General features: G+C 36.7%; 1 protein-coding gene across 4 annotated transcripts in view; it reads right to left on the bottom strand.

Moving 5' to 3' along the window:
* LOC105230215 (uncharacterized) overlaps window positions 1–6,526 on the bottom strand; it is a 67,978-nt gene extending 61,452 nt beyond the window's left edge. The window contains exon 1 of one of the 4 annotated variants that reach the window (XM_049449023.1): window positions 6,153–6,526. In XM_049449023.1, coding sequence (XP_049304980.1) covers window positions 6,153–6,414 — 262 coding nt within the window. In that variant the 5' untranslated portion in view covers window positions 6,415–6,526. Of the gene's footprint in view, window positions 1–5,485; window positions 6,090–6,152 lie in introns of those variants that run through there. The other 3 variants (XM_049449033.1, XM_049449025.1, XM_049449026.1) reach the window with 3 other exon arrangements.
* Window positions 6,527–15,748: the final 9,222 nt, after the last annotated feature.

Below are 15,748 nucleotides of genomic sequence, written 5' to 3'. Positions count from 1 at the left end.
TTTGTTACCGATCGCGGAACCAATAACAACACCTAAATTTCTAACAGGTGGCAACCCTGATAGATAAATGGCAAAGCAATAAAATTCTTTTCCCTATTTGTTTTTAAGCTCATATGGTAATAAGGTAATACTTTATTTAACTTACCAATTGCTAACAGGTGGCAACCCTTTAAAAAAATAGTATAACATAGTTAAACAACTCTAGCAGATATTCTTCTTTTACCTATTTAGTTGGTTACTCTTATGCTTATATAGTAATACTTTAGTTAGCTTATCAATTGCTAACAGGTGGCAACCCTTTAAATAAATTTTAAACATAGCTAACTAATTTAGATAGAATTTTTTTCTTTTACCTATAAATTTGGTTGCTCATATGGTAATACTTTATTTATCTTAGCAATTGCTAACAGGTGGCAACCATTTTTAAAGATAATTTAGCATTTTTAAGTAAGTACTTTTAATTCGCTACGCACAACGAAACATTCCAGTATTATCAACAAATTAACAATAACAGTTTTAAATTTTTAAATAGGTGGCAACACTTCAAAGATTATTTTCTGCAGTAAACTTGCATAAGTCTCAATTTGATAGACACGCTATGGGAAGTCAGTCAATTGCATTTTCTCCTAACCAACGGACCACCCTAATGTGTTCATAGTCGCATTGCCTACATATTGCTACATACCCATATACTGAGGAATGTATGTATATTTTGGCTTTAATTTTGTTTATTGCACCGGCAACAGCCAATGATTTTCCACTACCATGTCGCCGCTACCTTGCCCTATCGTTCTGTTGGTTCGTTCCACTCGCTTTGCGCGTCCATTTGAGTTCATTTCACTTGAATTCGATTGCTTTGAAAACGTTTTCGCTTTCACTTATGTTTTTTCTACTTTGGCAATATATTTATTATTCACGTATTTCGCTTGTTCTGTTTTTGTTTTGTTTGTAAGCGTGTTTTTTAGTCGTTTTTAATTTCTATGGACTTTGTTTGCACAAAATCTCATACACCCTTTAAGCGCTTGGAAAGTGTTTGCATTTCATTCAAATTTCTCTTTTTTTCTTTCACTCCAGCTATTGTGTGAATATGTGAGTTTAATTTGAAGAAATGTGCGAACAAAATTTTGCATAAACACAGCACTAATTTTGCTTAAACACTTAATAAACGTGAATAGCTAAATACACGTGCAATAATAAAAAGACGGTAAAAGACGAAAGATGTGGCTATTACCGCTACCATTGACATGCCGATCCTCATTGCACTTAATTAACATTAATTTTAGATTTGAAATGATAGAAATTGAATGTTAAAAGATCCTAAACATCTTAATTGTACGAAATTTTGTACGAAGTGCCTGCAAATTTTTTCACAAACTCGAGTTTATTGATTACTTTTGCTGTTTGGTGTAAGCGCTACCATAAAATATAATATGGACCCACTGAGTTGCTGGATAAAGCTTGATTTGGTTAGCACCTGGGAGCACAATGATAGTTTAAATGCGGCAGACTGCGGTCTGGCGACCAAGCGTTTCCCTTTTTAACCGACCATTTGAAACTACTTCGACTTGTTGAATAACAACCAGAATGATCGCATGAATTCCACTAGCGTAAATAGTCGAAAATTTAAGTATCCAAAACGATTTAATTTATTAATTGTATATAATTGAAAAATACCCCCAAAAGATCCTCTATGGGTGCCTACGCTAAACACACTAATCTTACATAATACTAGACAGCTTAGCCTATAAAATAGAACACATATTTTCGTATTTTATTTATACCATTTTCTTAAATATTTGTGCCATTCATTTTCATTATTGATTGTCATAATTAGTACTTAACCTTGAAACAAAGGTGCAATAAGTTAAATTCGTTGCCCTAAATTACAGCAATTTCCTTTGCACGTTTATGCAAATTACAACCCAATCAAAAACCCATTCAACGGCTCATAACTCCATTGCCACGCACTTAGTGTTAACGATTCATATACTTGTGGAAAAATTTTAATGGTTGCTCATATTCCGACTGCCAAATTGAATTGCGACCGCATTAAATAGTCCTAATTAAATTTTAAATGCTTGCCACAAAAAAAATAATAATATAAACAAAAGAATTAAATGCTCATTTATAACCGGTAATAAATATAAAATTCAGCAATTTTTAAAGTAAAACGCAATATGGTTATATTTTCACATGCCTTTCAGGTATTGCACCAAAAGGAGAGCACACAATGGAAAAAATGTTCGCAACATTTCCTCATTGTAAATTTCAGCAATAAATATTGTCGTAAACATTTCTGATACATGTGACATAGGATAGAACGAAAATACGAGTGATCCTAGTGTTTTATGCAGCTACATTAGAATTTGCTTCTTCACAGTTTCTAGTTAGGACTTTAAGCGTAAAAGAATTGCTGGAATATGAATTTTCATTCAGTTAGAAACTGCATTCGATTTACAACAGCTTGAAGATGAACGAATCGAACAAACGGCTGGTATAAACCGCTTAAACTGGTATAAACTAAATGAGATAGAATGCAGAAGGTCACTTAGCTTTACCGAGATATGCAAATATCTTATTATATTCACATTAACTGTAATGAATAATAATGACTCGAACAAGCAACTGGTATAAGTCGCATAAACTGGTATAATCAATTGGAGACAAAATGGCAACGAATGTAACAATTTATTAACATACTCATACATTTTTGTATTCAAATCAACTTTATTGTGGTTCTCATAAAAAAAAAATTGACAAAAGAGCAGGGCTCAACCTTAGCGAACAGAGCAGTGGCGAATCGAAGACTACTGTAAGCCATTTAGATATAAAAAGCTTTGCTAAAAATAACTTACATATGGCAATTCAACAAATCTAAGCTACTTACTTACTAAGAACTCTTCACTACTTGGTTTTCTTTCAAATTAAAATAAAATATTCAACTCGGATTTGAAGCCGCAAAAAAGGAGTTAAGTTAAAACTACAGTTCAAAAAAATTATTTCTGCTTTCTTCTTATCTGCATATTTCAATGCGTTTCGGCAGCAATACGGAAACAGCCATCTTTGGGCTGCTAACATGTCATTCTCTAAAGAAAGTGGTTAGGAAAAATATTTGAAAATTTATTTATCTATAAGTATTATATATACTGAAGAAAGCAATGTGTATATTTTGGACACATATGTTTGTCAGCTGCCCATTTTAGATTTTAAAATATCAGACACTGCTGTTATTGAAGATTTATTGGGAATTTGTATTTATTTATGCAATATTTTACAATGACAAAATGCAACGCAGGTAGCCAAGCGGGAAAACAAATTCGAAACATTAATACTTGTGTCTTTAAGAAAATAAACAAAAAGGTACTTTGCTGACTAAGCAATGCTTTTAACGAACGCAACCGAATAGTTTTTATTTATTTATTTTACGTTAATAACTAATGGAAAAAATACAATGTAGGATGCAAAATAATAAATTGTCTGTTTCAACAAAACCAAGGAAATGTCGCGAGTAAGCTTCAAAATTTTCTGATTGACTTTACATAATTGAAATCTTTTTTCTATATGAAAAAATGCCAATTTGGGTTTTTAAATAAAAAAAAAAATATTTTCAAAACTTATAGAAATATGATATAGTATATATGCTGATAAGAAGCAAGAAGCAAGTTGGTAGTTCAAGAGCTTTTTTAAATTAATAAAATTTGCTTTTTTAATGGACTACATAGGTTTACGGGTTTCAAAATATCGATGTTTGTCGATTCTCTTATTAAATTCTACAAGAGCTCTAGAATATTATCCTAAATTTTCAAGTTCATCCGAGTAATAGTTTCGGAGATACAGCCTTGAGAACTTGTGCGCTCGAGGTTAGCTGGGCTAAGTGCGCCGTTTTTAAACGCGTTTTTCTCAAAACTGTTTTGAAGTCGGTTGGCAAGATTTCTCAAGAACTACTAAACCGATCTTCATGAAATTTTGCACAGGTCGTTGAGATAAAATTCTTAAAGACCTAGACGAAAAAAAGTCGCAAAAGTTTTTTGCAAAAATGTCTACCAAAAACCCAAATTTCCGTTTTCTTCCTTCGTCCAAGTTCTAAGGTTTGAACACGTATTTTTTTTATTTTAAGGAGTTAAGACGCGGGGGCATCTTATTTCCGAAAGGCCACCGGAAATGACGTCGCAATGTTTTTGTTAATAGTGTATGTTTGTAATAACAAAAAATTCTGATAAAATATTTCATTTTTATATTAGAAAAAATTGTTGCAAAAAGGCTGTTTTTACCCGAGGAAACCCATGTAAGCCCGTAACACTCGTCACGTTCCAATGTATGATTCATATAAGGAGCGATAACAATACAAATTCAAGCGAGTAAGACGGTTAGTTCCTCAATAAGCATACACTGCTTCAAAACGGTCCGTTAAGGAAGCACTGTGTGTTGTCTGAGCAACTACACAGCTTACTCTGTTTCCCTCTTCCCTCGAACTGTCATATGAAAGTTAAACTCAGATTTGAAATTGAATAAATACCCAGTGGTCCAAACCGGTCCATGGAACCGTGTGGAAGCACTGTGCGTTCTCTGAGCAACTAAACATCTTCCTTTCATTTCCTCAAAAGGTCTCGATCTATGAAACAAGAGAAAAGAGTATTCAGCGAGCATTGTTAGCATCAAGAGCGCCCGTTCAAGTTGTATTAAGCAATTTTTCGGTTCAGTAGCAAAACTATCCGAATTTTCCAACCTACCGAATCGAACCCAAGCAAAACTGCTAGGCCTTAAAAATGTTTCCCAAGTACTACTAAAAAACGAGGAGTGTATATAGAAGGATAATGTCTATTCGAAAATCGATGCGTAATCTCTCGATTTTAGCACAAAAGAAACAAAATTTGCTAGAGCTGAGTTGTAGTGCCACTTTTTTGGAAATAAGATACATCTATAAGGAATAGAAATTCGTCCAAACTTCCAACGAAGTACCAACGGTTAGCTATATTTATGAACATATATTCTTTGGAACGCTGTTCCGATATTACTTTGATGAGAAGTTTCAGCTAAAGGTAGGCGATTCCATAAAGTATTTTGCGAATGTCGTTTATTTTATATTTTTGCGGCAACACTGGTCAGAAGACATTTCAGTTACTTAGTTGTTACTATAGTCGCCATTAGTTGGGATGGTGACGAGCCTCAGCAATGAGGAAACCTAATCTTAGCACGAATGTAAAAAATCATTAAAAAAAATATATTATACACAACAGCAGCAACAATAGCAGTGACGGGGACGACTGTGTCATACTTTTTTGATATTAAAACATTTACGATGCGGCAGATGTTTAGAGAACAAACAGGAAGTCGTTGATTTTAAGCGTTTGAAGTGATGCGATGCGATGTGATGCGATACAAGCCAAACAACCGACAATCGTTGAAAATTCCGCTGTGACTCAGCTTATTGGCGTTAACGGTTGTTTATTTTGACAAAACAATGCAAATACTAATATCAACTCACACATACACACGCAAATGCGAACATACACAAATCGATGAATGCATTTCGCAAATATTTCGAGTATAAAAATCAAACCGAAATTTTCGCCGTAAATCACACGTTTTATCTGTAGGTACATTCAGCCGGATACACAGTTTATTTACGCACAGTAATAAAAGAACACGAGCGTCATATTAACGCGAACAAATTGAAGCGTTTCGAAACAACAACTCACCATACGCGCACAGTTCGACGACATTCACTAAACGCACTGCGCGCACGAATTAGACACAAAGACGCAGCGTGGCCGTGTGTGGAGCAAACATAGCAGATGACAGCGAAATTCCGTTACACGTCAATTGGACGGACGAAGCATTCAAGCGTGTAATGCGCCAGCGATTCAACGAAACCGAAACCAAAACCGAAACTGAAAATTGAAAATGGAAATTCAACTGGAAAACTGCAGGCGGAAAATTGCGAGTCGATAACGTCGACGGCAACGACAGCGATAACGACATAGGCGACAAAGCACTGGCGGCAAACAAAATAACGCGCAAACACTCTTCACTTGCTTGGCAGTGCAACGCGCAGCGAAGTCGTTTTGGAGTGGCGTACGCGCCGCAGCGGCAATGACCGGTCTACTACCAACAATAATAACCTAATAAAGCGCCAGCAATTTGTAACTTACTGCATATGGCGGACTTAATTGAGAGACAATGTTGGCGCCCTTCTTGACGCTGCCGCTGGCGTGCGCGCTGACGTTGGCGCAAACGTAAACGCCGCTCACTGGCCGGCCGCAGCGCATCAAGTATGGCGGCAAAGTGCAGCGTCGACCACCAGAACCACCAAAGCGCACCGAAGTTGCAATCGCCCGTCGCTGATGCAGCGGCAGCGGCGGCTTTAGACCGAGACGATGGCGCGCAACGTTCTAGGCGGCCAGCCGGCAACATTTCACTGGCAACTCGAATTGCAACAAAGAAATATGTTGGCTAACAAGCAATGCACGAATGCACTGAACACAGACACGCAGGCGAAACAATAACAACCGACCGACCGAGCGACCGTGCGGCCGACCATTAGCGCACCGCTTGTAAACTGCTACAAAGCGTTCTGAAACTGTGGGCGCACAGTGAATTGTGCATGCATGTATGTACACAGGCATATACACACACAGAGCAGAGTGGGCGCGTGCACACGTGTAGGCTAAATGCTTGTGTTTAGGCGTATTTGTGCATTTAATTGTAGTTTGAGATGAAAACACACCCGCGTTGCATGCGTTAGCGCTTGCCGCCGTTGGATTTGTGCTGTTGCATGTTGCCTTACAGCGTGGCTATGCTAAGGCTGCTGGTGTCGTTGGCACCGTTCGCTGTGTGCATGTGGGGGGTGGGCCAATTGTACGTATGTTTGCTGTTGTATGGGTTACACGTTGTCTTACACAGTAGCGCTGCAGCTTAAAGTTCGGTTTGCGTGCCGTTTGTGTGTGCATGTGCCTTACTTAGTTGTATCGCTGTTTTGGCACAATGAAGTGGAAATTAAATAGCATTAGCAGGGTTGCCATGTTGCATGAAAAATTTAAAATGCCTTACATACAAAAAATTTAAGGGACATTAACATAGTCGTGAGTAAATCTTAAACTGCAAGAATCTAGAAATTTATATTTGCTAACGTAATTCTAGTTACCGATGTCCAAAGCATACTAAAATTATGGAGGGAACACTTCTCCAGCCTGCTGAATGGCAGTGAACACATAACACCAGGAGAAGGCGAACCCGATTCCCCAATCGATGACGATGGAGCAGACGTTCCATTACATTGAAGAACAACAAAGCGGCAGGGGCCGACGGATTGCCGGCCGTGCTATTCAAACACGGCGGCGAAGAACTGATAAGGAGCATGCATCAGCTTCTTTGCAAAATATGGTCGGATGAAAGCATGCCCAACGATTGGAATTTAAGTGTGCTATGCCCAATCCATAAAAAAGGAGACCCCACAAATACAAAAAATCGCGTACATCTGATCGTTCAGTTTGTAAGAAAGCCCACCGTCAACAAACTGATAGTGATCCGATCTGAACAGTTTCTTCAGACCTGGTAAATCAACAACCGACCAGATATTCACCATGTGCCAAATCTTGGAAAAGACCCGTGAAAGGAGAATCGACACTCACCACCTATTCGTCGATTTCAAAGCTGCTTTCGACAGCACGAAAAGGAGCTGCCTTTATGCCGCGATGTCTGAATTTGGTATCCCCGCAAAACTAATACGGCTGTGTAAACTGACGTTGAGCAACACGAAAAGCTCCGTCAGGATCGGGAAGGACCTCTCCGAGCCGTTCGATACCAAACGAGGTTTCAGACAAGGCGACTCCCTATCGTGCGACTTTTTCAATCTGCTGCTGGAGAAAATAGTTCGAGCTGCAGAACTCAACAGAGAAGGTACCATCTTCTATAAGAGTGTACAACTGCTGGCGTATGCCGATGATATTGATATCAAGGAAGCAAAAGAAATGGGTCTGGCAGTGAACGAGGGCAAGACGAAATATCTCCTGTCATCAAACAAACAGTCGTCGCACTCGCGACTTGGCACACACGTCACTGTTGACAGTCATAACTTTGAAGTTGTAGATAATTTCGTCTATCTTGGAACCAGCGTAAACACCACCAACAATGTCAGCCTGGAAATCCAACGCAGGATTACTCTTGCCAACAGGTGCTACTTCGGACTGAGTAGGCAATTGAAAAGTAAAGTCCTCTCTCGACGAACAAAAGAACATGTGCAAATTTGCTGCAGACTCCTTTTAACGAAGATTATAGCGTAAATCTCACAACTGCAGATGTGAAATTCTTCAAATGCATACTCATACTCCATAGTGTCCCCAAAGCATCATAAATAAAATCCTATTACTGCATAAACGCGTATTTACTTAATTACACTTAAGGTGGCAACTCGGGCTTCCGATAATCCATTCACACACACACACACACACACGCTTATACGATTTGTACATCTTTTCAACGAGTATCTATCGAAAAGCTATTTAGCGCCAATTTTCCGCCATAAACCCACAACCGCCCGCATTTCACTCAGCAAAGCCGACACATGTTGTAGTTGTTGCATGAGCCCTTCAGCTAACTGCCACACGGCGACTAGACAAAATTACTTTGTATAGCTGAACAGACCTATCGATATTGGGTTGGCGAAGTGAGGACAAGAAATCGAACAAGGAGTAGCAGGACTGGAGCGTTGACTGCAAGTATGCCGATGTCGACGACGCCGCCGTTGGCGATTACAATGATGCTGGCATTCAAAGGCACTTAAAGTGCATAAGGACTCCACCTAAGCGGAAAACGATCGAAGGCGGCACAGCTCAAGAGTGTGTGTGAAGATGTGCACAAGAACAGTATGGCACAGCAGGTACATACATACATACATAGTATATAGTAGTGAGTATGCGCCGTCTTAGGTAAATATACGCACACACATATATGTACACGCGCAAGTGAATGCCATTGATGTTATTGAAACGATTAGCTCGCATATTGGAATCCAGCAAGATATGTAAATATTTGTGAAAGTCCATATGGAAGTAAGCAAAGATATTACGTACATATATACGTTGAATGCAGCAGCATGCAAGTGTGCAGCGGCGTTTTTAAAATGGGGTATAAGGGGCCTTTGGTCTTTTGGATATTGAGGAATGAATATCTCAGCGTAAAATGTTGAGAAATAATGCCGAAAAGTAAGCATTGACTACAAAGGGAACTTCAAGTTCAAAGAGAAACCTATTAGCCATTGGTGAATATATTGTAAAATATAAATAGTTAGAACTATGAGTTCTATAATGACGGGTACTTATTGTTGAAATTTAAGATAACTATGAAAGTTATTTATCCCAAGATTTTAGGAAAGCTTATAGCTCACATGCAGGACCAGGAATAAATAAAAAGGTTTAAAATTTATAATAAATCCAAATTCACCTTGGGTGATGTTTTGTGGTCGTAAAGTCATAAGTATTTTGGTAGTCGAAAAAGTCTTTTCGTATTTTGTCACAAGATATCGTTACAGTCGTATATTTCCACTGTAACATCCTCCAAAAACCAAAGCAAAAGTATTTGGTATTAATGCAAAGAAGAACAAAATTTTAACAAGTTTCTAGTTTTTAGAGATATTTTAGATTACCTTATGACTTATTGACTTATGATTAGAACGTGTTATGAAGCAAAAAGAACTTGATTATCCATTTTAAATAAATTTTACTCAAAAGTCAATAAGTTTTAAGGAATGGTGAAAGAGGGACACAAACAAAAGCATGCTTATCTTAACATCTAAAGTTTTCCGAAAAGAGAAAGTCAGAGTTAAATAACAAAGCTCACTTGTCTATTAATAACCCCCAATAGTATTGGAATCCAGGTGTGACATATATGGTATGTGGTATATATTAGAAATGTAATCTCCTTAAAGTAATTTCTTCGCACGCCTCTGTACGAGAATATATGCGAAGATGATGTGTTTGCATAATATGCATACATATATATAGTTTTATACTCAGCATAACCCAAGGGAGCGGAAGGCCAGTATTTGGTTTGGTGAGGCTACCAAGAATGCTTATTTAGATTTATTGATTATATTTGCATGTTTTATGCTGCACTAAAACCAAAAGCAAAACATGCAGCTAAAATAAAGACGCGAGAGTAAAATTCAATCAAAGCCCAACATGGCGTATACGCAACAATTTAAGCGGAGTATACATTTATTGGAGGACATAATCGCATTACTGTATAAATGTATATTTAACATATACATATGTGCTTCACAATATTATTTACCATAACCTCGTGCATTATTAAGAAGTTGAAATCCGCTGTCAACGCTCGAAAAGCGACCCGTCATCAAACTTACGCCACACGCTTGCGCGCGCTCCAACTTATTAGCACTTTGTCAGCTGGCAAGTCACTGTAAGCGACACTCCAGCCAACACTTGCTGCTTGCATGCAACAGCACGGCGTGCCCACTACCCCTCATCAATTATCAATTTAATTCAATTTGCAACAAATTTCGCCGCTCCTCCCTTATGCCGCGACGGCGAAAACGCTCAATCATTTCTTGGGTAGCTTTTTCTTCGCAGCAACACTTTATTTCTGAACTTTTTCAGTCATGCATTTGCAACAATTTTCCACTTGTCTGCAGCAACAAAAAACACAACAACAACGCGCATAACAAAATTGTAACTCGAGCCGTCAATAAGCGAAAAAATGAAAAGTAAAAACTGAACAAAATTAAACAACAACAACAAAATAAAATATTAACAAGCTGCATTGGTGCCTTCGTTGCAGCGCCAGCGTAGCGTTAACGTGGGGGGGGGGTAGCAAGTGCTAGTCATAGGAAAAAGTGGCAACACTTCGAGTCATTTCGCTCTTCACTTACAAATAATTTTGATTTATTGGTTTCTATTTACCCCAACTGACTTGTAGTTGCCCCTGGTGCAAAGCACGAGTGCTCGTGCTCGTCGTGTATGCAAGTTTGTATGAGCTAATCGCGTATATATGTGTGGGTGTGTGTAGATGGCACGGTAAGGCAGGAGTTAGTAGAGAGGGTAGCAATCCGAAATGCATTGCTGAGCGGTTCTTTAGCGCAAATGTTGCAACAGGTGTCCGTGTCGTGTTCGAAAGTAATTTCACTTACCCTTCTCCCCCTCATACAGCTGACGATTTTTTTTTTGTACTTCAAGCTCACTTTTTCTGGCTTATTTGTTTTTCACTTCAACCCTCTCGCTCTCTCTCACTTTCGCTATCCTACAATGTACGAGTTTACGTGCTGCATGCAGTAAAGTGCACTTTGGCAACAATCTGGAATTTATTGCTTAAATTAAATCACGGGTATTCTTGTTAAATAACCACAAAAAATACATTTGTGGCACGTAGTGGAATTGACACGCACAAATACCTACAAATATACATATATACCAGAGGGCTGTACAAGTAAATTGTATTTTGTAGTTGAAAGTGAAACTTTTTTCGACCAGACAGTTCGGCTGGAAAATTTGCATTTAAAAAATTTAATAGTCAATTAAAACCTTAAAATATAAGCTGATACTGATATGATGATATAATGTAAAGTCATCAAATAAAGATTTATTGGAACGAATTCAAAGTCATCTAAATGCTAAATAGGTTAATTGAATAAACGTTTTATGGACTTATGCCAGAATTTTACAGATATAAAATTTAATGCTAATTTTGCAAGCATCTTTCGATACTCGCGAGCATCTAGAAAACTTAAATCATTAATCTGAGAACAAATCACCATACGGAGGATCAGAACCTCATTGACGCGTTTTAGACGCTAATAGCTATTTGCCTATATTAAGAGATTAATTAACCGAATTTATGAATCTATTGTCTAAATCAATGAGCCATTTAACTGAATTAAGTAACTAAATTACTAAATTAAGAAGTTAATTAACCCAATTAAGAAGTTAATTAACTAAATTTGGAAGTCAATTAACTAAATATGGGAGTCGATTAACTAAATTAAGTAGTTAATTGACATAATTAAGGAAGCTAAAGCTAATAGACTAAATTTGGAAGTTATTTAACAAGATTTAAAAGTTAATTAACCCAATTACGAAGTTAATTGACTAAATTTGCGAGTCAATTAACTAAATTTGGGAGTCGATTAACTAAATTAAGTAGTTAATTGACATAATTAAAGAAACTAAAGCTAATAGACTGAATTTGGAAGTTAGTTAACTACATTTAAAAGTTAATTAACTCAATTACGAAGTTAATTTTCTAAATTAAGGAGAATTATAACCAAAAAGATAATTACCTTATGAAGGATTGAATTAACCAAATAACAAGTTAATTAACTTAATTAAGAAATTAACTAACTAAATTATTGCATCAATTAACTAAAATACGAAGTTAATTAACTAAGTTAAGGATTTAAGTAACCAAATTAAGAAGGCAATTGACCAAATCATGGAGTTAATTAACCATATTAAAGAATTAATTGACTATATTTTTTAGCCACTGTCAATTTAGTCGACTTATGCTATAAACTGCTTTGAAATCCACTTTGTCCTGCAGATTTGGTTTCGTATGACTTTATTTTGATTCTAAACCTAAAAAAGTCACTCGTCGGATAAACAATATTGGTGTATTAAGATGTTATCGCCAGAAAAGTATACTGTTATGAGAAAAAAATAGTAAGACTGTAAAGAAGTTGTTAAAGTCAATCTTGAGAATAGCCTTCAATGTGCGCAGCGTTTCACGTTTATTTATGAGCATCCAGAAGTTACACGGAGCTAAATCAACCGAATACAATGGTTGCGGCACGATATTGGTCAAAAATAATCGAAAAAGCTATCAACATAACCTTGATTTTTGACCTGCTTTAACGAGTTTTTTCGGCCTCGGCCCACTTTTGTCACGATATTCGGCTGACTAATCGTATGTTTCGGGGTCGGAAGCAATGATTTAAGAATCATTGGCAGGTTTCATGGCATCCTTGTAGTCGGAAAGCATTGTTTCACAGACGTTAACGAGACGCTGTTTTTCAAAAAAATTTTGTGATTTTGGAACCAATCGTGCTTTCACTTTCCTTAAGCCCAAATGATCTTTCAAAATGGTTTTCACTGATTTTTCCGATACTCCAACGATGCCGGTAAGATCTCTTGCTTTTAATAATCGATTCTCAAGCACCAATTCCTTTACTTTATTGACGTGTTGATCATCATTTGATGTTGATAGTCGTCCTGGACATGGTTCGTCGTCAACTCGTCTTCGACCCAGTTTGAATAATTTGTACCAATCAAAATCACTTGCTTGCTATACACAATTGTCACCTAAGGCCTTTTCCAACATTCTGAACGTTTCAGCACCAGAAATTTGATTCCACACACAAAATTTAATAATCCTTTGTTCAATAATTTCACTCATCGGAAAAATCGTCGAATGCACTGTATGTACTTCAAAAAGACAAGCGTATATTAAACATATACATATTAAATTCAAAAGTCTTACTATTTTTCCTCACAATAGTATATAAAGATTTTCCAAAAACCATTTTCAGATGAGTTAAAAAAGTTTGAGCAACACTTCTGGCAAAAATGTAACTAAATTGTGAAATAAAGCACCATTTTTATAACATTTGACCACATGAACCTTCCTTCTACACTTCAACAAATACAATTCACTGCTTTTATCTAAAGTTACTAACCTTTTTCCTAGTATTCGAAAAGCAAATGTCTAACACATACATATAATATAATATATGCTTTATATTGACAATATTCCGTTTTTGTCTTTCATTAAACACAATTTAAATCCTTTCAAAGAACATCGACCAATTTTAGTAGTTAAAGTTCTAAGTTCAAGCTTAATAACTGTATATCTACAAGCTAATCTTACACTTTGCACACACATCCATTGGAACACCTCTGTACATGTGTATGTCTATGGAGTTATTTGTGAGCATAAATTGCAAAACCTCAACTCAGCTTCCATGTAAGGTAACCAGACTAACTTTGTAAACTCTGATAATGTAAGCAACAGTATTTTGTTGCTTTGTTGCACGGCAAAAGTTCACATTTACCGTTACGTAGCAACATAATAATAAAATGTTTAAATAGTTGTCTAACAGAAAATGTTTCAGACACTTTAATTTATGCAAGTGCGCCTAGAAGGAAATCTATACACGCACACTCACACACATATACAAAATCATCATATATATACATATACATGCATGTGCATGCAGTTAGTGTCACCTTAAACAAGTTGATAGTGAAAGTCTGCAAAAAGAAGATAGAAAAAGTAGTAAGGATATATTTATGTAGTTGTTGTTTAGTTTTATACTCGTCTCTACAATTTTTGTATGACAAAGAAATTGTTTTTCTTCTAGACGTGAGTCGTTTAACTACAAGTATATCATGCTGAAGTTAAGACTTAATTAAAATTATTGTAAGCTTAATGTAAAGACAAAATGATGAACGCCCATTTCTTCTTTAAATACTTGAAACTTGAAAGGATGTAGTTAATGCATTGGAGCTCAAGCTCAAGTGAGTAAATTTGAATATATAAGACAGTTTGTACGCTGTATAATCATTGATAGGAATGATTTGAATGTTCACAGAGGAGTAGTCATCCTTTATGTAGTATGCGCGGCTTTCGCAATAGCAAAAACCTCAGCTAAAATATGGGTCATGTAGTCGGTGTTTGCCCAACCTTCATTACCCACCGAGCTATGCCCAAAGTTTCTGTATGCAAATTCTTCTGCACCTAGTAGTCGTCCTACCGATTGTGATTGCGTAAGTTTTCAGTGAAGAGGTCTATCTGTATCTGGCACGACTACCCAAGGTACTTGGTGCGGTTCTCCTTTAATTAAATTTCATATGAGTCATACATCCTCGAATTAGAGGAGAAGAAAAGCAAAGTTCTCGTCGACATGATTTCTACCCTTGTGGCCATCTAATAATTAAATAAAGATTCTAAATTAGTACGAATATCGCTCTCTAGAAGCTGCTAAACTGATTCTTTTTTTTTTTGTTAAAAAATAGTGACTTGACTTCATACAAGGTGTGTTCCAAAGTAAACAGGACTTTTTAAACCTAGCGCCCCTGGTGGCACCATCTATATGTCCGACTCATACGTTAGAATCTGCAATCTTTGTCGATTGTTCAGTGAGAATTTTATGACATTTTATCGATTGGAAGTGAAGTTATTGCGTTTTAAGTGTCAGTATGTTTGTGTTATCGACTCGAAAATGAGCTTCGAACAAAGAGTCAACATTAAATTTTATTTTAAAATTGGTAAAACTTTTTCTAAAACATTTCAATTGATGAAACAAGTTTATGGCAATGATTGACTATCCCGTAGCAGAGTGCACAAGTGGTTTCGACGTTTTCAAAGTGGTGCTAAGGACATAAATGGCGATCAGCACGTGTGCCAATCAAAATCCGTGATCACCGGAAATTTCATCGCAAAAAGTAGTATTCAAGCAGAAGGAGACTATTTTGCATAAAATAAATTCATTTCGCCGAAAAAAACCATTTGTTCTGTTTTTTTTTTAAGTCCTGTTTATTTTGGAACGCACCTTGTAGGTTGCAGAATGCTGAGAAATGAGCAGCGTTTTGGGGAGAAAAAGACAAGTCCAAGTCTACTAGACAATATCTCAAAAACTGAAGGACTATCAATCAATTCAGCTCCTCTCGCGGCTCATATACATTTTTTAGAGTCTCTGACGATTTCCTCTATGTGTTTACATACAAACTTGGTGGCAAAC

This window comes from Bactrocera dorsalis, chromosome 2 (genome assembly GCF_023373825.1).
Source record: "Bactrocera dorsalis isolate Fly_Bdor chromosome 2, ASM2337382v1, whole genome shotgun sequence".
NCBI lineage: Eukaryota > Metazoa > Arthropoda > Insecta > Diptera > Tephritidae > Bactrocera > Bactrocera dorsalis.
This window is presented reverse-complemented; position numbering and strand designations above follow the sequence as displayed.